Source organism: Eurosta solidaginis, chromosome 5 (assembly GCF_040869045.1).
Source record: "Eurosta solidaginis isolate ZX-2024a chromosome 5, ASM4086904v1, whole genome shotgun sequence".
Taxonomy (NCBI): domain Eukaryota; kingdom Metazoa; phylum Arthropoda; class Insecta; order Diptera; family Tephritidae; genus Eurosta; species Eurosta solidaginis.
Window position 1 is genome coordinate 186,788,485 of NC_090323.1, and position 23,955 is coordinate 186,812,439.

General features: G+C 37.3%; 1 protein-coding gene across 1 annotated transcript in view; it reads right to left on the bottom strand.

Annotated features, from left to right (window-relative positions):
• Nucleotides 1–9,225: 9,225 nt before the first annotated feature.
• LOC137251852 (E3 ubiquitin-protein ligase MARCHF6) overlaps nucleotides 9,226–23,955 on the bottom strand; it is a 30,910-nt gene continuing 16,180 nt past the window's right edge. The window contains exons 2-3 of the mRNA XM_067786750.1: nucleotides 13,848–14,042; nucleotides 9,226–13,775 (exon numbers count right to left, since the gene is read on the bottom strand). Of these exons, the coding sequence (XP_067642851.1) occupies nucleotides 12,336–13,775; nucleotides 13,848–14,042 (1,635 nt within the window). The 3' untranslated portion in view covers nucleotides 9,226–12,335. The remainder of the gene's footprint in view (nucleotides 13,776–13,847; nucleotides 14,043–23,955) is intronic.

Sequence of the window (23,955 nt, forward strand, 5' to 3'; positions counted from 1 at the left end):
ATTTGACACGCCTGTTTTTTCTTCCAGTGAGTAACCTTTAGGCTTAGCGACCATATCGGGGCGCAGTGACCTGCCACTAACTGGGAAGATCAGGGAGATAGTCGTTTTATAAAGCGGGACAACATCCACATTGATACGATCCAAGAGACTGCAGAAAATATAATGGCGACCTGTTAGACCAGAGCTCATATAAAATACAAGGCTCTTTTGAGATCCAACCATTTCACACTATTGCTTTTTTACATTCATTTTCAAACCTTAATACCGCATATGTTCAGCATCACCCCTTCATTAATCGACTGCGACCAGCCAACGACAAATCTAATTTATTGCTTTTGTCGATTTCGCGACATTCAAATCACTCTCGATATTTTCGTGTTGGTTGCACTTTCTATCAAAAGCACTATGATTCATTTTAGATTGATGCTTATTTACATGGCTCAGCTCATCTGAGTACTAGAATGACATTTCGATTGATAAGGTTGATTGATTGGATAGTTGGTTGTTCTTTGGTTTTGGCGTATCGCCACGACGGCCACTTGAAATCTCGACTCGACATTTTTAGTATCGTTACTAGTAATACAACAGAGATAAATGATACGTCTTGCTGTAACTGGTATGGATTGGTATGTAAGTTTGTGCGATGTGATAAATTAAAGCATCATCATCGTCATTATATGGCGCTTATCCCTCTAAACGTTTTTTACCGTTTCCTAACAATTCACGCCAGCTAAGGAGGTCAAGTCTGCCGCAATCTACCTTTCCCAACTTCTTCCTCTGTTTCCAAACTGCTAGACCGATTGAAATACTTTCTTAGTTGGAGCCAGCTAAGCCTTTGGGCTTTTATTCATAGCGCCATCTTCATATCTGTTGTAAAAGCTCATTTAGCCCATCATTATACCTCCTTAGATAGTAGCCGCTGATATCATGGACATGACCATAAATCCTCCGGAGAACTTTTCTCTCGAACACTGCAAGAGCCATTTTACCCTCTCACAACACCGTCCATGATTGCGAGGTATGCATCAGGACAGGTATGATGAGCGACTTGTAGAATGTGATTTTTGTTCCTCGATAGAGGACTTTACTTTTCAATTGCCTATTTAGTTCAAAGTCTCACTATCTTGTAAGAGTTATTCTCTGTTTAATTTTTTCAGAGGGGCGAAGTACTTTACAGTTTCTAATTTATATCCATCAACAGTGGCTGAGAAAGGGTGAGGGTGCTGATTCTTTCTTAGATGACAGAAATTACTTCTTTTTGTCTCCATTTACGGCAAGACCGATTTTTTCTGCCCCTTTATTTAATACAGAGAAGGCAGATCCACTAATCTGCAAGGAGAGTTCTGCAATATAACATCACTTAAATTGGTGACAGTCAATTCGAGTGCGTGAAGTGCGAGATTGAAGACCCTCGCAAAAAAGCCCTTTTTTGTGGGTTTCATCCCACATACAGGTAGACGGAAATTATCCAAATTAGGCAGATAGCCTATAGCAAATATTCCATAGCACCTGACGACCTTTGGCCATCAGATACCACACCATAAAAAGAGAAAAAATCATACAAAGATTATTGATGGGCACTGTCGTGAAAAAAGAAGGCAAAAAAATATTCAGAAGCCACATTAGGATCTTAGAATCTTTACAAGCCACTACAGCTTTAAGGCCCATGGCGGAAATTGGCATCTGCTCTGATGGTGTACTGACTCTAGAATACAGGCAGAAGCACCAAAACAAGGCAACTATTATAGTTAACTTTCTGAGTATACTGGCGGATGAGGCGCTGTTAGCAGAGTAGAACACAGTGTGCCTATAGGTCCTAAGAGAGCACCCCAATCAACAAAGCCATGCTAAGATTACCAAAAACCATGTTTCTACTCGATATTATGGGTTCTCTTCAATCTTGTACAGTCAACAATTTGGATTTCATCCCACACATCTACCGAAACTTCAAGTGCAAATCTATCTGCTTCTTCTCTTGCAGTAGTTAGCCCCGATCACGCACAAATTGTCTTCCATATGCTCTAACGAAATTCCCCAGAATCTTGGAGTTTTCATAGGGTTACCACAGAGACAAAGGTGTTACAGGTGTTGCCTCCACATTGCAATTGAAAAAATGATTTGTGTCACGTGGAGGCACATTACATGCAGGTCATTTAAATCGTATGTCGGGGCTGACTTGTGAATAAGTAAGCCTGTTACAGTATCCAGATCGAAGTTGTGTTTGGGAAGTCTGTTCTCCTCTACTGTGTTTCAGGTATTGGATTCTGACAAACGGGTTCACCGGTTAATTATCGGCATAAGACTTTTCCGAACCTTTGTAGATGAGGCTGATGGCCTGTTCATGGTTCAAATAGCTGAATTGTTATGTGCAGGATCCCTTCGTCCCAGCAAATATTTAGGTTACAAAACGATTAGAAGGCGAATCGAATTGTAATGTATTTCTCTAAGGTAGAAGGTTAGAGGACGATTCGCGCAACTGTCGCGAATTATAGCATTCTCGACAAAAAGGGGACTTCGTGCTCGATATCGAGAAAAGGGTTAGAATTCTAATCGAATTCTAACGTAAATTTCTAATGAGTTTCTAATGGGAATTTTGAAGTGATGCGCAATTAAGTTCAATTGTTTAAAATCAGCGGAATTTTCATTGTTTCTTTATATTACATGTTTTATTTGGTTATAAGCTTATGTATTAAGAATGAACTTATTTCTAAGACTTTTTCTATTATACTAAATTAAAACCGTACTTAAAGATTGAGCTCAGCGCTGGTTTGAGGTACGGATGAGGAAGCGTTTTATTCATGCCATTCAAGTAGCACTTAAATAATCTGCTCGCTTCCTTTTTTAACTTTTTATACTCAGTTGAGCAGAACTCGCAGAGTATATTAAGTTTGATTGGTTAAACGTTGAACGGTTGGTTGTAATATATAAAGGAATCGAGATAGATATAGACTTCCATATATCAAAATAATCAGGATCGAAAAAAAATTTGATTGAGCCATGTCCGTCCGTCCGTTAACACGATAACTTGAGTAAATTTTGAGGTATCTTGATGAAATTTGGTATGTGGGTTCCTGAGCACTCATCTCAGATCGCTATTTAAAATGAATGATATCGGACTATAACCACACCCACTTTTTCGATATCGAAAATTTCGAAAAACCGAAAAAGTGCGATAATTCATTACAAAAGACAGATAAAGCGACGAAACTTGGTAGATGAGTTGAACTTATGACGCAGAATAGAAAATCAGTAAAATTTTGGACAATGGGCGTGGCACCGCCCACTTTTAAAAGAAGGTAATTTAAAACTTTTGCAAGCTGTAATTTGGCAGTCGTTGAAGATATCATGATGAAATTTGGCAGGAACGTTACTCCTATTACTATATGTACGCTTAATAAAAATTAGCAAAATCGGAGAAGGACCACGCCCACTTTAAAAAAAAAATTTTTTTAAAGTAAAATTTTAACAAAAAATTTAATATCTTTACAGTATATAAGTAAATTATGTCAACATTCAACTCCAGTAATGATATGGTGCAACAAAATACAAAAATAAAAAAAAATTTCAAAATGGGCGTGGCTCCGCCTTTTTCCTTTAATTTGTCTAGGATACTTTTAACACCATAAGTCGAACAAAAATTAACCAATCCTTTTGAGATTTGGTAGGGGCATAGATTTTATGACGTTAACTGTTTTCTGTGAAAATGGGCGAAATCGGTTGATGCCACGCCCATTTTTTATACACAGTCGTCCGTCTGTCCTTCCGCATGGCCGTTAAGACGATAACTTGAGCAAAAATCGACATATCTTTAATGAACTTAGTTCACGTGCTTACGAAAATCGAAAATTACGAAAAATGAAAAAATGCCATAATTTTATACCAAATACGAAAAAAGGGATGAAACATGGTAAGGTAATTGGATTGTTTTATTGACGAGAAATATAACTTTAGAAAAGTAGAAGAAAATGAAAAAGTTCTGAAGGGGGGAAATAAAAAACCCTTAAAATCTTGGCAGGTAGTACATATATAAATAAATTAGCGGTATCCAACAGATGATGTTCTGGGTCACCCTGGTCCACATTTGGTCGATATCTGGAAAACACCTTCACATATACAACTACCACCACTCCCTTTTAAAACTCTCATTAATACCTTTAATTTGATACCCATATCGTACAAACTCATTCTAGAGTCACCCCTGGTCCACCTTTATGGCGATATCTCGAAAAGGCGTCCACCTATAGAACTAAGCCCCACGCCCTCTTAAAATACTCATTAACACCTTTCATTTGATACCCATATCGTAAAAACATATTCTAAAGTCACCCCTGGCCCACCTTTATGGCGATATCTCGAAAAGGCGAACACCTATAGAACGAAGGCCTACTCCCTTTTAAAAATACTCATTAACACCTTTCTTTTGATACCCGTATTGTACAAACAAATTCTAGGGTCACCCCTGGTCCACCTTTATGGCGATATCTCGAAAATGCGACCACCTATACAACAACCACCACTCCCTTTTAAAACCCTCATTAATACCTTTAATTTGATACCCATATCGTACAAACACATTCTAGAGTCACCCCTGGTCCACCTTTATGGCGATATTTGGAAACGCCGTCCACCTATAGAACTAAGGCCCACTCCCTTTTAAAATACTCATTAACACCTTTCGTTTGATGCCCATATTGTACAAACAAATTCTAGGGTCACCCCTGGTCCACATTTATGGCGATATCTCGAAACGGCGTCCACCTATGGAACTAAGGATTACTCCCTTTTAAAATACTCATTAATACCTTTCTTTTGATACCCATATTGTACAAACAAATTATAGGGTCACCCCTGGTCCACCTTTATGGCGATATCTCGAAACGGCGTCCACCTATGGAACTAAGGATTACTCCCTTTTAAAATACTCACTAACACCTTTCATTTGATACCCATATCGTACAAACGCATTCTAGAGTCACCCCTGGTCCACCTTTATGGCGATATCTCGAAAAGGCGACCACCTATACAACAACCACCACTCCCTTTTAAAACCCTCATTAATACCTTTAATTTGATACCCATATCGTACAAACACATTCTAGAGTCACCCCTGGTCCACCTTTATGACGATATTTCGAAACGGCATCCACCTATAGAACTAAGGCCCACTCCCTTTTAAAATACTCATTAACACCATTCGTTTGATGCCCATATTGTACAAACAAATTCTAGGGTCATCCCTGGTCCACCTTTGTGGCGATATCTCGAAACGGCGTCCACCTATGGAACTAAGGATTACTCCCTTTTAAAATACTCATTAACACCTTTCATTTGATACCCATATCGTACAAACGCATTCTAGAGTCAACCCTGATCCACCTTTATGGCTATATCCCTAAAAAAAAAAAACTTTTTTCGCAACTTATGATATTTCCACACAACGTTTCACTATTTTTATTTTGTTTGTATAACACTTAGGATGAGTGATCATGTCGTGCAAATAATCGATAACTGTGACAATGATCATAACATCGTATTTCTAGTGTTATTCGACTCGTTTCGCAGTCGAATTCTAACCTAGTTCTCAACCTAGTTTTCGAATCGAAATGCATTAGAGAACTACATTAGAATTCTAATGTAAAACTACAATATTTCTCTAACGTTAGAAACTGTGTTTGCTGGGGTAGTGCTTGCAGAAATATCCCCTTATATCCCTTGGAGGCGAAGCTTCGTGTTGTTGTAGTTGTTGTTGTTGTGGTGATAAGGACAATACCCGAAGATTTTGGGGAGTGTTATCGACGTTGATGGTCCTTTGACGGATATATATCCGATATGTTCCGATAACAAGCACCATTAAGGTACTAGTCAGACCATCTCAGGTACGATTTAATATGGCCACATAAAACCTTCTAAGTCACCCCCCCCCCCCCCTCCCTTCCCCTCCATCTAGTTCTATGAGGCATGCATATGTATGAGGCATGCATACAATTGGGTTGCGGTAGCTATTAAGTGCGCTAATCAACACCTTGAATCCCACCGAGGCCTCATCAATGAGTTGCCTGTTAAGATTGCCAGATTTCTGAACATTTAACAGAAACTTTTGTTTCAGCATTTCGCTTCTCTCCTTTATGCCTCACTGAGTAGATGATGTGCTGGCGACATAAGAAGAAATCCCGCGGCAGTTCTGCGCGGTGTTTTAATAGGTCTGCAGCGAAGTCACTCAAATAGTTAGTGGTGCACCTTTTGAGACTAAGTGTAAGAGTAGAGCCTTCCAAGTTGCAAGCCCATCATTTTCCGGGTAACATTAATTAACATTAGTGAAAAAATGGCACTGAAGATGGCACAACTGCAAAACCGGTTTGTCTACAATCTAAAATTTTCAAGGAATGTCGAAATTCGATTCAAGAACTATGTATTTGCATTGCTAACCGATTCCTGTTAGAACATTTTTTTCTTATTTTGTGTTTTATTTTTTTTTTTGCAATTTTAATCGTACTTTACTTTACATTTTACATACATACTTAATTTTTTTTTTTTTGCTCGATCCGTTTTTTTTTTTTTGCACCAGTGTCTTTTATTAACTGGTGACTTATTTTCAACCGGGATCCCGGAATGGTCCGGAAATGATTCTGAAAACAATCCGGAAATGGTACCGAAAACGATTTCACAATGATCCCGTAATATCATTATGAAAAAATTTAAAAAAGATTGTAATAAAGGAGAAAAATAATGCTTACACGGTTTATTCCAAATCAAATTTGTTTTTATTCGACTGTTATTGAGGTACAGTGTGCACTAGATAAACTATATCGTCGTCTTGACTTCGCAAAAAGATATCAGTAAAACAAATATCAAAATTAAAAAAACAAATTTATTTTGAATTTTTTTAAAATGGTTTATTACTTACTTACTTAATTGGCGCTTAACCGTCTAAACGGTTATGGCCGTCCAACAAGGCGCGCCAGTCGCTCCTTCGCTCCGCCAACCGGCGCCAATTGGTCACACCAAGGGAGTTTAAATCGTTTTCCACCTGGTCCTTCCAACGGAGTGGGGGCCGCCCTCTACCTCTGCTTCCATAGGCGGGTTCCGATAAAAACACTTTCTTGGCCGGAGCATCATCTTTCATTCGCATAACATGGCCTAGCCAGCGCAGCCGCTGCGTTTTAATTCGCTGGACTATGTTGATGTCTGCGTATAGCTCGTACAGCTCATCATTAAATCTTCTTCGGTACTCGCCATCGCCAACGCGTAGAGGTCCATAAATCTTTCGAAGAACTTTTCTCTCGAACACTCCCAAAGCCGCTTCATCTGCTGTTGTCATGGTCCATGCTTCTGCCCCATATAGCAGGACGGGTACGATAAGTGACTTGTAGAGTATGATTTTCGTTCGCCGAGAGGACTTTACTTTTCAATTGCCTACCTAGTCCAAAGTAGCATTTATTGGCAAGATTGATTCTTCGCTGGATTTCAGTGCTGATGTTGTTGCTAATGTTGATGCTGGTTCCCAAATAAACGAAGTCTTTTACTATTTCGAAATTATGGCTGCCAACAGTAGCGTGGTTGCCAAGGCGCATATGCGCTGACTCTTTGCTCGATGACAGCAGGTACTTCGTTTTGTCCTCATTCACCATCAAACCCATCTTTACCGCTTCTTTTTCCAGCTTGGAGTAAGCAGAACTAACAGCGCGGGTGTTTAGGCCGATGATATCAATGTCATCAGCATATGCCAGTAATAAAAAATGGTTTATTAGCTACCGGAAATATAAATATTTTCTTTACAAAAAGCCAAAATAAGTTTTACTGCATATATAGATTGAATTAGTGAATTTTTGTATTCATATAAATTTTTTTCGAAATCAATTATTTTTAATTTTTTCTCTACATGTAAAATTTACGGTTTTAATTTGAATTGCAATTTACCAAGAGATTAAAAAAATTAAGAAAAAAATTATAGATGCAAAGCTTGTAATAATTTTTTTTACAAAAAATTTCTTTTGTACCAATTTTCAAATTAATGTTCAAAGACTGTAATTTTTAATGTGCAAAACCGAAAAAAAAATGATTTATAAATATTTTAAAATAAAAACAAATTTTGTTTCAATATACATTAATTCAAAAAACAAAACTTTTTTTACACATAATACAACAAAAAAACTTATTGGTTTTTTTAAGTTTCGCTAAATTTCGTTTTTTTATTTTTTGTTAAAATAAACCCCAGAAATATGTTCGTACAAAAATCACAAAGTTAGATAACGAAATCGAAAAAGTTATTTCTATAAAATTTTATTTATAATAAAAAAAAACATAATGTCAGAAATATTTTGTCCTTAAAATAAACTCAAAATCTGTGTATAAATAAGAACGCAGAATTTTGAGCTTTTGGTTTTATTCCCTTGCTTAATTTCGAAAATTGCAATGACAAAAATTTTAGAAAACTTTGAAAATATTTTTCCAACAAAAAAGTGCAAATAGGGAAAAAATGATTTTTATAAAATTGCATATATAAATATTTATATAGTTTTTTTTTTTTATTTAATAAAGCAAAAACATTGAATTTGCCGATTCATTCCAACGCTATTTGATAAAAGTTTAACTAAATTTCGAAACTAATTTTTTATTAAAATAAACCCCACAATATTTTTTGTACAAAACTTTTTAGCAAAAGATCGACATATGTATAAACGATTGTAATTTTAAATGTAACAAACGCAAGACAAAATTATTTTAAAAGTTTTATTTATGTTTGACTAAACTTCAAAATATGTGTCCATTAAGATAAATCAACAAATAATTCGTGTGTAAAAAAAATAAACAAAAAAAAAAATAGAAAAAATGTAACATCACCGATTCTAATAATGCAATAAATTTAATGCAAATATTGAGTATAATATTAAAAATAAAGGTTATGTTTAAACATAAATTTTACAGTATAAACAAAATAATTTTAAATAAAAAAATGTATGCGTTCAAAAGTTAAATTCAAATTTTTTGAGTTTTTCGATATTTTTTTTTTTGTCTAGAAGTTTCAGTTAAATTCTTTTTTGTAGTTCCAACATAAATTTAGGATGACTTCTGAACTTTGACTAAAATTTGTAAAAAAAAAATTTTGATGGTTTTATTCTTGATAGTTTTTACTTTAGTTTAATTGTTTAATAGCATGGGTAATTTTTATTAATTGTCTTTTATTATTCATTTTTTTTTTAACGTTTAATTTTTTCTTTACCTACCTTTTTTTATTTTTGTAGTTTTTATTACTTTTTATTTTTATAATTTTTTTTTACTCGCTAAACACAAATTTTATCTCGCTAAATTTAAATCAATCTTTAAATCTCAGCCACAAATTCAATTTGTTTTTTATATTTTTATTTCTTCTTACATAATGTTTTGTATGTGCCTGAATAATTGTTTTTTTTTTTCTAATTTCATATCGGAAATGGTTGGCTGCTATACTGTCGTCCTAATAAAGAATGTGTGTGTCTCCATTTTTTTTTTTTTTTTCTTAGGTTAGCATTTACAAAGGCGTCATATTCGCGTATAAGGAATTCTAATGTGAACTTTTTTTTGGCATAATTAGAAGAATCAAATCCGAATTAGTCTAACTTACTTATTTTCAATGCAAAAGAACAGCATATGTTGGAAAGTTACAAACAAGTTAACCCTTTCCTTCCCATGGTAGCCATATGGCTACGAAACTAAAAGCACAGATATGTAGGTCCAGTTGGAGAATTTCTTCATTAAGATAAAAACGAATGTTGAAAGGCAACACTGCTTCACTGATTTCGTCCCTAATATCTCTTAACTTTTCATTGGCAACATTGAAAAATTTTGACAGATATTTGGCGACCCACGCGTGCTTTATATCATTCGACTTTATTAATTTCGTATAAATAAAATATATACAATTCTTTTAATCCTTCGAATAAAAAAATTATTTTCGTGTAGGTTAATTCTTGATAAACGTATTGCAGTAATTAAAAAGTGAAAGATGCTTGTAATTGTGAAAATATGTTATAAAATTCATTGGTAGCCACATGGCTACATTGGGATAAAATGGTTGTTAATTTGGATAATTTTGCAGTTCCCCTTCATTTTCACGAGCGTTTCGGTAGCTAATTGTTTTATAATCTTTTCATAGAAAATGTCGTGTTCTAGAAGGAATCTCCTTGGAAATGAAAGAGAGATTTTGAAAATACTGAAGGGAGATGAATCAGAAGAGGAATATGGCGAAGGAAATGGTGAAGAGTACGATATTTTAGAAAAAAAAACCTTTACATTGAGCAACAATGAAGAAATTCATACGGAAGAGTCAGCTATAGTAACGGCGTTAGGTAACTTTTAAATTAATCCTAATTTACTCCATTAACATTGGCTCATTTAGAGGAATATAACATTGAATTGACATCAGAACAGCTTCAGCAAGATGCAGAAACTATTCCAGAGTCATTTGGTCAGCAATTGAATTGGCGTAAGGCTGATATCGATCATGTTGAGAGACGTTTCGAATCAATATTTTAAACAATTTTTTTCGGACCAAATTCTTTCCGATATCGTTTACCAAAGCAATCTTTATTCCATACATAGTTCTGTAAATACTGCACTGAATACTAATTTCGCTGAAATGTCCAAATTTATTGGAATAAATTTATTACCTAGCATAGTACATATGCCGCAGTATCGATTGTACTGGGCTGAATCCACTAGATTTGCACCTATTGCTGATGTTATGCGCAGAAATCGATTTGATATCATAAAAAAGAATTTTCATATAAATGATAACAACAAAATGAAAGAAAGATCTGATCCACAATATGATCGTATTTTCAAGATACGTCCATTTTTGACCGCCGTAAGGGAAAACTTTTTCAAGGTTGAACCTGAGGAGATGAACTCAATTGATGATGTTCTAATCCCAGCGAAGTGCAAAAATAGTTTAAAACAATATATAAGCAGCAAACCGCATAAACGGGGAATAAAAATGCACGAAATGGTGCAAGTGGAATTATGTATGATTTTCATGTTTATACTGGGAAGAGCACAATTCATAAGAAGACGGAGTTAGGTATAAGCGGAGATGTTGTTTTAAAATTGTGTGAAAGTCTGCCGAAAAACCAGAACTTCAAAGTGTTTACAGTTAATTGGTTTACATCATATAAACTTATAAGTGCGTTGAAGGAAAATGGAATGTTCCTTACAGGAACGGTGAGACACAATAGACTTCCAAAATACCAGTTGACGTGGGATAAAACTCTGAAACGCCTAGGTAGAGGATAATTCGGCTTCAGAACCGAAAACATTTGTGCTGTCAAATGGTTAGAGAATAAACCAATTTATTTTGCATCATCAATTTATAGAATCGATCTAGTAGAAAATGTTTCGAGGTGGTCGTCTGAAGATAAAAACACGTGGAAGTTTCGCGGCCAAATATTGTCTCCCAATATGTGCACTTTATGGGTGGGGTGGACCTAAGCGATATGTTGGTTGCGCTCTATAGATCAAAAATAGGTACAAACAAGTACTATCTACGCATATTTTATCACCTTTTAGACGTTTGTGTTGTCAATGCCTAGTTATTGTACAAGAGGCTGCCTCTTAGAGGTATTATATTCAAAACCAAGTGCCGGCAAAAAAATCGTTGCTAGAATTTAAAGCGGAAATTGCCGATGGGATGATACACGCTGGTTTTATTACCACCGATAGAAAGAGGGGAAGACCGTCGGATCAAAACAGCAATAGTCCAGTTCCAAAAAGACAGAAAAAAGCCAATTCTAAAAGACACATTCCAGATATACAATATGACGGTGTTGGGCATTGGCCAATACCAATCGAGAATAACCAAAGGTGCAAACATTGCAATAACAGGACTTCTTTTTCTAGAATGAAATGTAAGAAATGTAATGTTGCTTTGTGTATAACAACAAAAAAAATTGTTTTGAAATGTTCCATAACAAATAATGCAAATAAGTATAAGTAAATAACTAACTTCATGCTACCAAATATGTTTGAATTTTTATGCATTAAATCCCAATGTAACCATATGGCTACCAATCTATACCACCCACTGAGCCATATTTACCAAACAAATTTTAATACAGGGTCATTTCGAATACTATTTCTATTAAAAAAAACCATAGTTTAATTTTTTTTAACGCTGCTTCTTAATTTGGGAAGGAGAGGGTTAAGTTCAATATGTCAGTTTCAGTAAGAGCGTAGATACCTACATTATTTTTTAGGACGGCAGTATTCACGAACGCATTATTAACAGTATACACAAATACATATTCTCATATTATCTGTTGTGACATTCTAAAATTTAGTACAATTTAGCATAGTTTATTACATTATAACAAATCATCTAATAGTAAATCTTCTACAAGCGCTGCTTCACGCCGCCGCATTTCCAACTCTTCACGTTCCAATATACTTGCTGCATTGATTGCTGTCTCCTCTGGTTCGTCTTTATCCGCTTGCTCATTATTCGCAGCCGAAGATGCTGCTGCAGCTGCCTCCGCGGCTTCAGCCTCCTGCTTGCGCTTACGATGTTCATAATTTACCAAACGCTGACCAACCAAATATTTATCCACTTTAATGGCTACATATAACTTTTTGAATTGTTTAATTTCAAAATAAACGTATGCAATTACCACTACAATAATAAAGAATACGGGATAAACAACACGTGATATTTCAAGGCGTGTTACAGAGTTTTTGAAAAATATTGGCAAAATGGAGTGCGCAAATACATAGGGAATAGCTAAAGCCAAACCAAAGCACGTGATAACAGGTGTTGCTAGCTCGCGTATTAAAAATTTCAAATCAATATCACGCAAACCATCGCGATATGCACGTTCTAATGCGCGCTTTAAATGCCAATCGGGTCCCATTAAAGTTAAAGCAATTGCAATTTTCGTATATAGCACACCTAGTGCCCAATCTTGCCACAAAAAGTGTATGGGTGTTTGATAGAAGGGTACGCGCAGTGGTATAACCACAACCAGCTCGAGAAGTAGTCCAAACAAGAGTGGTATAACACCCAGCATAAGCACAAAAATTAGTACAGGCAGTGCGTAGGAGGCGCCAACACGCAGCCAATGCTTCATCTTATCCATAACTGCGGCACGCCCTTGTGGTAGTAAATTTACAGCAATAGCAACACCACGTGATATTATCCAACATAAATATGTGCCCAATGCGGCCGTGTAAAGTTCGTGTGGACGTGGTGATACTTCTGGAGCTTGCGCGACAACTTGATAGCTTGTGAAATGACCACCAACAGACCACAAAGCCATTACTTGACGACCAATCCAAACCGGCACAGTGAGTGTAATCACAGAAGCAATTACTAATGATATGCACATGAAAAAGAGTAGACCACACAAACGCAAAGGAAATAGTGTGGGACGATCGTATGGTTGAAAACCAACTGGTACATCACGTTGCATAATAGCCTGATGCACAGCGCCCAAGTTACGTTCACGTGGCAGTGGCAAGGCGGCAGGTGCTGCAGCGCGTACTACTGCTGCATCTGGTTGATCACCAGCGACTGGCTGATTATTATTTGCATTTTGTAAGCCAGCTGGGGCAGCTGCAGCGGCATCGGGTGCTGCTTCGGCAGCTGGCGCTCCATTAGCAGCATTATTTCCGTCATTTGCAGCCTGCTCGGCGCCTAATAAATAACTGCGTATGCCCAGCACCCAAGAAACACAAACACACCATAAACGAATTAGTGCCTTTAACCAAATGCGTGTATGCGATTGCTCGAAGAAGCCGGGAAGTATTATCTGTAAAAAAAGTGAAGTGCATTCGCTTGATTAATTAACGGCAAATTTTATTCACATATGATATATACCAACCTGTAATAGTAACAGTTGTAGACTAAGTTCATTGACTTCTGAGTCGCCTGATAAAGTGTACGGTAGAAATGACGGCCAAACTGTTTTGAGTATACGAATCGGTAACCAAAGCATTAAGAGTACGGCGGAGCCAAAAATCATTGCAGAAGCAATAAGGCGGCGTACATGGCGTAGGATGGGTAAATGGATCATTTCCTGGAATAAAAAAAAGAAGTTTAAAAATGCTAATTAATTTTCAACTTGGCCCCAGCTACTCCCAAATAAGACTAAGATTTATATGAGTATCGGTAGTGGTGTTTATGGTGAGTTCAACCGTATAATTTTTTTTGGTGCAAATAATAACTATAGGGGTAATTACTCCTATTTAGATTTTTTTAAAACAAAATATCTTTGAAACTATTGAGTCAATCTTGAAAATTGTAATGTCTTTAGATAGGTAATAATACAAGGTTTTGTTTGATATATAAAACATCTATATTTAGAAGAAATTTCTATAATAAAATTATGTTTTTATTGGAAAATGATTGCTAACTTATCATAAATCGAATAATAAGGCGAAAAAATGTGTTATTGACAAAATACTATAATACTATCTTGTTGAAGATAATTTCATTACCTTTAATTTGGTATATATATCTTTATATTAGAAGGTATAACTATTTTTATAGATGTAGGTATATATATGATGTTATTTATGTGTGTATGGGTCTATGCATTGTATTAATTAATTGGAAAATACATAATGTATAACATTGCTAATTTTTTATTGCTAAAATATACGTCAAAGGTAAACTATTTAAAATTTTGAATTCGTGAACGAGTTGATATTACCTTATAACTCTTATGTTTATTGTTATGTATTTTCTTGGCAGCTCTAGAATAAAGCTTTTAATAACTGCAAAAGCCCGTTATTATCAAAAGTGGAATTTAGTTTTGCGTGATAACATGGATAACTTAAACTTATTATAAAATTTTTAAATCTTCGATTGTAACGAAAGTGGTCAATTAACAAGAGATGCACTAGCAGGCGTTGCGGTGTTGGATCGGCTAAGGGTTATTTTTTTAATTGCGGCCGAAGGCCGCCTACGCAGAAGGGTGTACTACGCAGAAGGAGATCACCGTGGCGGTAGCCACGGTTATACCACACACCCGGACTTGGCATGGCGTAGCCCATGGTTATTTTTTATAAGCGCGGCCAAAGGCCGCCTATGCAGAAACGTGTTCTACGTAGAATTACTGTACATGGCGCAGCCGGTGTTGGATCGGCTAACAGCCCTATTCTGTGCACTTGACAAATTCACCATCTTGCTTATTTGTCAAGTTTGACAATTTGTCAAGTAATTGCTATTCTATGTAAAAAATAAAAAGCTTTTTCGCTGACAAATTGTCAATAAGTCAAACGCTCTTGATAATTTAATTTATACGGATAAATTTAAATTAGAATTCTGTTATTGTGCGATCGAGAGAATATTGAAGAAGATTTATTACTTTTGATATTATTGTGGGAAGATCCTCCTGGGGTTTTTGGGGGTAATTTCGGGATGGTGTATGAGACTCCCTCGGGGTCCTCCCGGGGTTATTTAGGGGTCGTTCTGGGATCTTTTTGGGGACTCTCTCGGGGACATTCCGGGATGGTTTTGGGGACTCCATCGGGTCTTCCCGGCGTCATATAGTGGTCATCCCAACCATCCCCCAATGACCCCCAAAATGACCCCGATAGAGTCCCCAAAGCCATCCCAGAATGTCCCCCAAATTACCCCGAGGGAGTCCCCAAAACCATCCCAGAATGTCCCCCAAATGACCCCGAGGGAATCCACAAAACCATCCCAGAATGACCCCCAAATAACCCCGGGAGGACCCAATGGAGTCCCCAAAACCATCCCAGAATGTCCCCCAAATTAACCCGAGGGAGTCCCCAAAACCATCCCAGAATGTCCCCCAAATGACTCCGGGAGGACCCGATTGAGTCCCCAAAACCATCCCAGAATGTCCCCCAAATAATCCCAAGGAGTCCCCAAAACCATCCCTGAATGTCCCCCAAATTACCCCGAGGGAGTCCCTAAAACCATCCCAGAATGTCCCCCAAATGAGACCGGGAGGACCCGATGGTCCCCAAAACCATTCAGGAATAACCCCTAAATGACCCCGAGGGAGTCTCCAAACCCTTGCCGAAAGGACCCCGAAAACGCCGCGGATTATTTTTTCCTATTCCCATTTCGGGGTTAGCAGCATAAAATGAGACATATCGCTCCATTGCTCATGCGTAGCACGTTCCACTTTTGATTTCCTTGAAAAAACCATGATTTTAAAATATTTGTTACAAAAAATAATGAACAATATTTAATTCTTACGTTTATTCCATTTCGCAACTGTTGCACTAAACAGCTGATTTCGGTTTACTTTATTTAGGTCACCACAGTATTGTGAAAAGCACAGGTCGTAGAGCTTTTTAGAGTTATCAAGTTATGCACAGAATAGAAATATTTGTCAACTTGAAACAAATCTTGATTACTTGTCAACTTATTGACAATTTGTCAAGTGCAAAGTAAGGGTGTTCTACGCAGAATTACTGTGCATGGCGTAGCCGGTTTTGGATCGGCTAAGGGCTATTTTTATACTCAGTTGAGCAGAGCTCACAGAGTATATTAACTTTGATTGGATAACCGTTGGTTGTACAGCTATTAAGGAGTCGAGATAGATATAGACTTCCATACATCAAAATCATCAGTATCGAAAAAAAATTTGATTGAGCCATGTCCGTCCGTCCGTCCGTTAACACGATAACTTGAGTAAATTTTGAGGAATCTTGATGAAATTTGCTATGTAGATTCCTGGGCACTCATCTCAGATCGCTATTTAAAATGAACGATATCAGGCTATAACCACGCCCACTTTTTCGATATCGAAAATTTCGAAAAATGGAAAAAGTGCGATAATTTATTACCAAAGACGGATAAAGCGATGAAACTTGGTAGGTGAGTTAAACTTATGACGCAGAATAGAAAATTAGTAAAATTTTGGGCAATGGGCGTCGTTGAAGATATCATGATGAAATTTAGCAAGAACGTTACTCCTATTACTATATGTATGCCTAATAAAAATTAGCAAAATCGGAGAACGATTAAAAAAAATTTTTTTTAAGTCAAATTTAAAAAAAAAGATGATATCTTTACAGTATATAAGTATTATGTCAACTTTCAACTCCAGTAATATGGTGCAACAAAATACAAAAATAAAACAAAATTTCAAAATAGGCGTGGTTCCGCCCTTTTTCATTTAATTTGTCTAGGATACTTTTAATGCCATAAGTTGAACAAAAATTTACCAATCCGTGTGAAATTTGGTAGGGGCTTAGATTCTAGGACGATAACTGTTTTCTGTGAAAAAGGGCGAAATCGGTTGAAGCCACGCCCAGTTTTTATACACAGTCAACCGTCTGTCCTTCCGCTCGGCCGTTAACACGATAACTTGAGCAAAAATCGATATATCTTTACTAAACTCAGTTCACGTAATTATCTGAACTCATTTTGTATTGGTATAAAAAATGGCCGAAATCCGACTATGACCACGCCCACTTTTTCGATAACGAAAATTTCGAAAAATTAAAAAAAATGCCATAATTCTATACCAAATACGAAAAAAGGGATGAAACATGGTAATTGAATTGGTTTATTGACGCAAAATATAACTTTAGAAAAAAATTTGTAAAATGGGAGTGACACTTACCATATTAAGTAGAAGAAAATGAAAAAGTTCTGCAGGGCGAAATCAAAAGCCCTTGGAATCTTGGCAGGAATACTTTTCGTGGTATTACATATATAAATAAATTAGCGGTACCCGACAGATGATGGTCTGGGTCACCCTGGTCCACATTTTGGTCGATATCTCTAAAACGCCTTCACATATACAACTACCACCACTCCTTTTTAAAACCCTCATTAATACCTTTAATTTGATACCCATATTGTACAAACAAATTCTAGAGTCACCCCTGGTCCACCTTTATGACGATATCTCGAAAAGGCGTCCACCCATAGAACTAAGGCCCATTCCCTTTTAACATACTCATTACAACCTTTTGTTTGATACCCATATTGTACAAACGCATTCTAGAGTCACCCCTGCTCCACCTTTATGGCGATATCTCGAAAAGGCGTCCACCTATAGAACTAAGGCCCACTCCCTTTTAAAATACTCATTAACACCTTTCATTTGATACCCATATCGTACAAACAAATTATAGAGTCACCCCTGGTCCACCTTTATGGCGATATCTCGAAAAGGTGTTCACCTATAGAACTAAGACCCATTCCCTTTTAAAATACTCATTAACACGTTTCATTTGATGCCCATATAGTACAAACAAATTCTTGAGTCAGCCCTGGTCCACCTTTATGGCGATATCACATTCCAGGGTTACCCTAGGTTCATTTTCCTACATGGTGATTTTCCCTTATTTTGTCTCCATAGCTCTCAACTGAGTACGTAATGTTCGGTTACACCCGAACTTAGCCTTCCTTACTTGTTAATAATAATTTGTAGACTAAGTACACTAGGTTATAAGAAAGCTAATTTAATATATATATGTTTAAAATTTGTAAACTAAGTTAACTAGGTTAAAAGGAAGCTGTGTTTAATATAGGAATAGATAAGACTAGTTTTAGATAGTTTTAGTTAATCCTTTTTTGAAAAACATAAAATTTAAAAAATTTCCTCCAAAAAAGAGCTTTTTCAAATTTTTGGTAAATAAAGACTAGAAAAGTTAAAGATATATATACATCAGATAAAAGGTATTTTTATAAGTTATTTTTTGAAATCCATCCACTAGTTTCGGAGATATTTTGATTTGAAAAATTCATAATTTCGCCTTTTGCCATGGAGTTACCCCCAAACCTTTCATTTGCACCAAAAACGAAATATACCGTTGGAATCAGCATAAAAATCTCTATAAAGTCCGATTATTTTTTTTTTTTTGTTTTTTTTTTTTTTTTTTTTTTGACAAATGTATGTATTCTGCACTTGTTCCAAAGCCAGAAACTAGGCTCATTGAGCTCGGACCTATTTACCGATATCGCGCCATCGATTTTTCGATAGGATTTGGGCTCAGGAAAAAAAGTTCCACTTCGCATATCCAAAAAAATAATTTCGAGCCTGCGAAATTTCTTTTGACTTTTTTCGACTTTGATTTTTAAGGTTTTTTTTTTTTGAAATTTTCATTTGATTGTAAAATTTTCATGTATACCCCAGGGATGATAAATTGATTTTGTAATATTTTGGTTTGGGTTCGAACGAAGAAAATAATTCATCCAGTTTCGTTTCGGCAAAAATTCAGTACGATTTATTATAACAAAAAAATGGATGTATATTACAGATGATATTTGTTGTATATTAGATCAATTCATGTATTTATTGTAGTATTAAACGTTCTGGCGATTTAGTATACGTATGTTAAATGTGTGTGCGTGTGCATGCAATACACTGTCCAAAGCAATATCGGACGAGAGCGTTACATGTATACACACAAACTTCGATTTTGTTTCGAGTTAAGCACTGTACGAAGCAATATTGGACGAGAACCTTCCTCTTCGCAAGCTCGAAGCCAATTGAATTTAAAAATGATCGGCAAAACGAACTTAAGCTCGAGTCATTGGTGCCGTATGTCGTATCGCTGTATCCGTATCCCTAACGTAATCAGCTGTTTATCGTTACGACGGTAAACCAAAACCCAATTGGTTGGCTACGATACGGTTACGGCCTTAGCGGCACCAATAATCGATTGCATTGATTCTCATAAGGTTGGTCGAATCAGCTGTTATAAGGTTACCGATACGGTTACCGATAAAGCACCAATGTCTCCAGCTTTAGGCAAAATTTAGAGAAAATGTTAAAGTAGTGTTGCAGCTTAACATAAAATGTACATTTACAGTCATGTTTTAAGTAGTAGTAAATTACATTGCAGGTATGTTACATATTGCTTAGATAGAATAATTGCAGGTATGTTACATTACTTAGATAGAATACATATGATTGAATTACGAAAGGCAGCCTTGTTACAGTCTCCCCCTAGGATGCTGAAATCGTCTCGATAATGCATCCTACTGTTGGTCTTTCGTGGACGTCCTCTTCTACGAATTTTGTTAACTGGGTTATCGTCAATATTAGTATTACTTCTATATGGAGTCAGAGATGAAGCATGATAGGTGCGTAATGGTTGTTCTATATTATCTTCATGTGCGATTACGTATGTTGTATTACCCTTCTTTTCGATGATTGTGTAAGGCCCATCACGCTTAGGTACGAATTTTTACGTGACGCCTTTTGTAGCGTTACTTAATATGTGCGTTGTAACCAAAACCTTCGAATCAACCTCTAACCCTTCTTGATTTCGTCTTTGTGAGTTGGATAAGATTTTGTTTGTCTTCTGTTGTTTTTCTTCACACTCCTTTGCAGATGCAAATACGTCAGTAAGAGTGGTAAGATATGTCGTTATTTCGGCTACGAAGTTTTCAGACTGAATGACTGCTCTCAAATCGTTTTGCACGTCATCAAGTGTTCTCAGCTCGCGACCAAATGTAAGGTAGGCGGCAGTGTAGTTAGTGCTTTGGCAGCGAGTGGGGTTCATGGCAAAGCGTATAGCTGGCAACTTCTCTGCCCAACTGCGATGCTGATTTCCCACCAGTATTGCCAATTGCGTCTTTAAATCTCGATTTTTCCGCTCCACCGGATTAGCTCGTGGGTGGTAAACCGGCGTATGAACTTGTTCAATGTTGAGACAATAAACAAACTTTTGCATCACTGCACGAATTGGACTCCGTTATCGCTGATGACTTTCCTCGGTATCCCATAGCGCAGGAATACTTCGTCGATTAATACTTTTGCATAGTTTTCTGCGGTAGCGTTGGCTAAGGCAAACAACTCGACCCAACGACTGGCGACGTCTTCTACGATTAAGATCCATTGTAACCCATCTGTGTCCTGAGGAAGTGGTCCAAACAAATCAATGGCAATCGTCTCAAACCGCTGCTTGCTTGACACAGTCTGATAAAACCCCATTGGCTTTAAGTTAGTCGCTTTATAGCGTTGACAGTATATGCAGTTCTTGACATGATTCTCGATGTCTTTTCGGATACCAGGCCAATAATATCGCGAAGTAATCTTATGAGCTGTTCGATCAATTCCATAGTGACCAGCTGTGTCTTTGTTATGATGCTGATTGAGTATAGCCGCGCGTTCGTTTTTTGGTATAACCAGCTGCGCATCCTCATTGTCTTCGTCATGATAACAATAGAGTACACCATCGTTCATAGTATACCCTCTCTTAGCCCAATATACGGCATCGTCACCCTTTTCTTCGAAGCTTTCAACAATAGTCTTCAACTCGGGATCGCTAATTTGGCCTTTCCGGATCTCTTTTGCTGCTCTTCGCGGAAGTTCAACATCAAATATGCATATATGGCAATCTTCCTTGTTGTCATGTTCTTCTTCACATGGTGGCCTTGATAACACGTCTGCCACTACATTGGTTTTCCCTGGTTTATAGTCTATGCTAATGTTGTATGGTTGTAGAATTAATGCCCAGCGGGCCAGGCGTCCAGTCGGGGATTTGAGTGTCATCAACCACTTCAATGGCTGGTGGTCCGTGCTAAGTGTCACCTCAGATCCTTCGATATATCCTCGATATTTCTGAACTGCCCACACAATGGCTAATGCTTCCCGTTCTATTGTGGAGTAGTTTTGCTCTGCTTTTGACAATAATCTACTTGCGTATTCGGTAGGGTGTTCATCCGGACCCTCCCCCTGGATTAAAACTGCCCCTACTGCGTATCCACTAGCATCGGTTTTTAATATAAATGGTAAACTTCCATCGACCTGTTTCAAAATAGGTGGCGACGTCAGTAATCGTTATTGGTTTAGCTCATCGAAGGCTATTAGTTGTTGCTCCTTCCAAGACCAAGTAGCGCTCTTCTTTGTCAGTTGTGCGAGTGGTTTTGCAATATCTGCAAACTTTGGTACGAAACGCCTGTACCAAGAACAGGTTTGGAGGAATGACAACAGTTCTTTGACGTTTTTCGGACGCTTCCGTGCTACAATTGACGATACCTTCTGTGGATCGACCATAATGCCATTTGGAGTCAATATATGCCCCAAATACTTCACTTCGTTACATGCAAAACTACATTTGTCTATGTTTCCTTTCAAATTAAATTCCCGTAAACGGCCAAACAACTGATTCAGCTCTTGTATGTGCTCTTCGAAACTTGACGAACATAAAATTATGTCATCTAAATATGCGAATAGAACCAAACTACTTAACGATACTTTAAGGCGATCTATCAAACGTTGGAATGTGGCTGGTGCATTTCGTAGGCCAAAAGGCATTCGTGTAAATTTGTACATGCCGAACGGCGTTACGAAGGCAGTTTTGTCTTGGTCCTCCTTTTCTACACCAATTTGCCAGTATCCGGACTATAAATCTAAAGTTGACATGAATTTTGTGGCTTTAGCTGCGTGTAGTAAATCATCAATGCGAGGCAATGGGTACCGATCTGCTTTGGTGATAGCATTCAATTCCCGATAGTCGATACAGATGCGGATTCCACCTGTCTTTTTCGGAACCATTACTACTGGAGCTGCCCACGGTGACTCACACTCGACAATAACTCCGATTTCCAGCATTTTATCGACCTCATGTTTCAACTCTTCTTTACGTTTTTCCGATATGCGGTATGGTGGTAAGGCAACTGGAAAATGTTTGCCTGTATCTATTCGGTGTATGGCCATCGGTGTCGCCGAATTTGGCTCCTCGAATACATCTGCGTTTTTATGAAGTAACATGTTTAATTCCAATTTCTGCTCTGTCGTTAGACTACAGCCTTTGTTGTGGTTTTCATTGACTTGGACCATATACAAAGGAAAGATTTCCTCGACGATTTGCTTTTCGTGGCCTTCCAACGGTTTTATCGGTGGTGCAAAAAGCCTAGAAGTATTTTCGGGAGTGATCTCTCCAACCGGTAATGAACTTCTAAAAATATTCTGCACCCAACGTGGTGAGTAATCGTTATCGTTTGTAGGCATTCCTTTTACGCGTGGCCCATAGTTTCTCTCTGGACAAGTTTCTGGAGGTTCAGCATTACTTGTGCTTGGTTTGGATTCATTGACCCGTTTTAAAAAGTTTGAATATTCTCTAAAAACTTTGGAAGGAGACAGCTGATTTTCTTTTACGTGTTCACCAACGACATCTATGGCGAATATTTGGTGGTTGTTGTTAGGCTTGGCGAAATCATATTTTACTTTGGTTTCATCCTCGAAGTACCAGAAGCGTTGCCCCATATTTAAGACAATACCCGCTTGCTCCATAAAATCTGATCCGATAAGCGTCCAATTACCTGTAGCATTTGGTAAGGATATCAAACGGATTTTCCGCACACGGTTACCTATATTTATATCGCAAATCGTGGATTGTACTCTTTGAGTAGTGGTGGTACCATCTGCCAAGGAAACTTCTGCTAGGACTTCCTGGAATACGCACCCTTTACTGCTTAGAATATTTTTCAAGTTTGAACTTGCAACACTTGTTTTTGCTCCTGTATCAAACAGAGCTTCACTTCCCAACTGAAACATTTTATAATAAAATGCCGGAATGGACCTACCAACGGGAGTGGTGGTCACGCAATTTATCGACAATGGTTGAGGGCTTTCCTTACTACGCCCGGAGCATTTCGGGCAATTAGCGCGGTATACGCCTGGTGCGCCACAGCCATAGCATGAAAAAGCTGCTGTGCGTTTGGACGATCCTGCACTTTCACTTGCGTTATTATTTTGTTGTTGTGGTTTTTGGGCCGTCTACGAATGTTGCTCTTTTTCTTTTTTGAGACAAACATTTACAGTATGGCCACGCAATTTACAAAACGAGCATCTTTTTTGCCCTTCTACAAATTCACTTTTGTCGGACGTTGCATTCGTAAGCTGGTTTACTTCAGCCAAGAACATTTCAGCATCTCGACAACGGGATATTAATTCGTCAAACGTTGAAAATTTGTCACGGCTCACGCGCTCTCTAATCTTCATAGACAAGAGGCCGTATACCATATTTATCTGTACTGCTTCG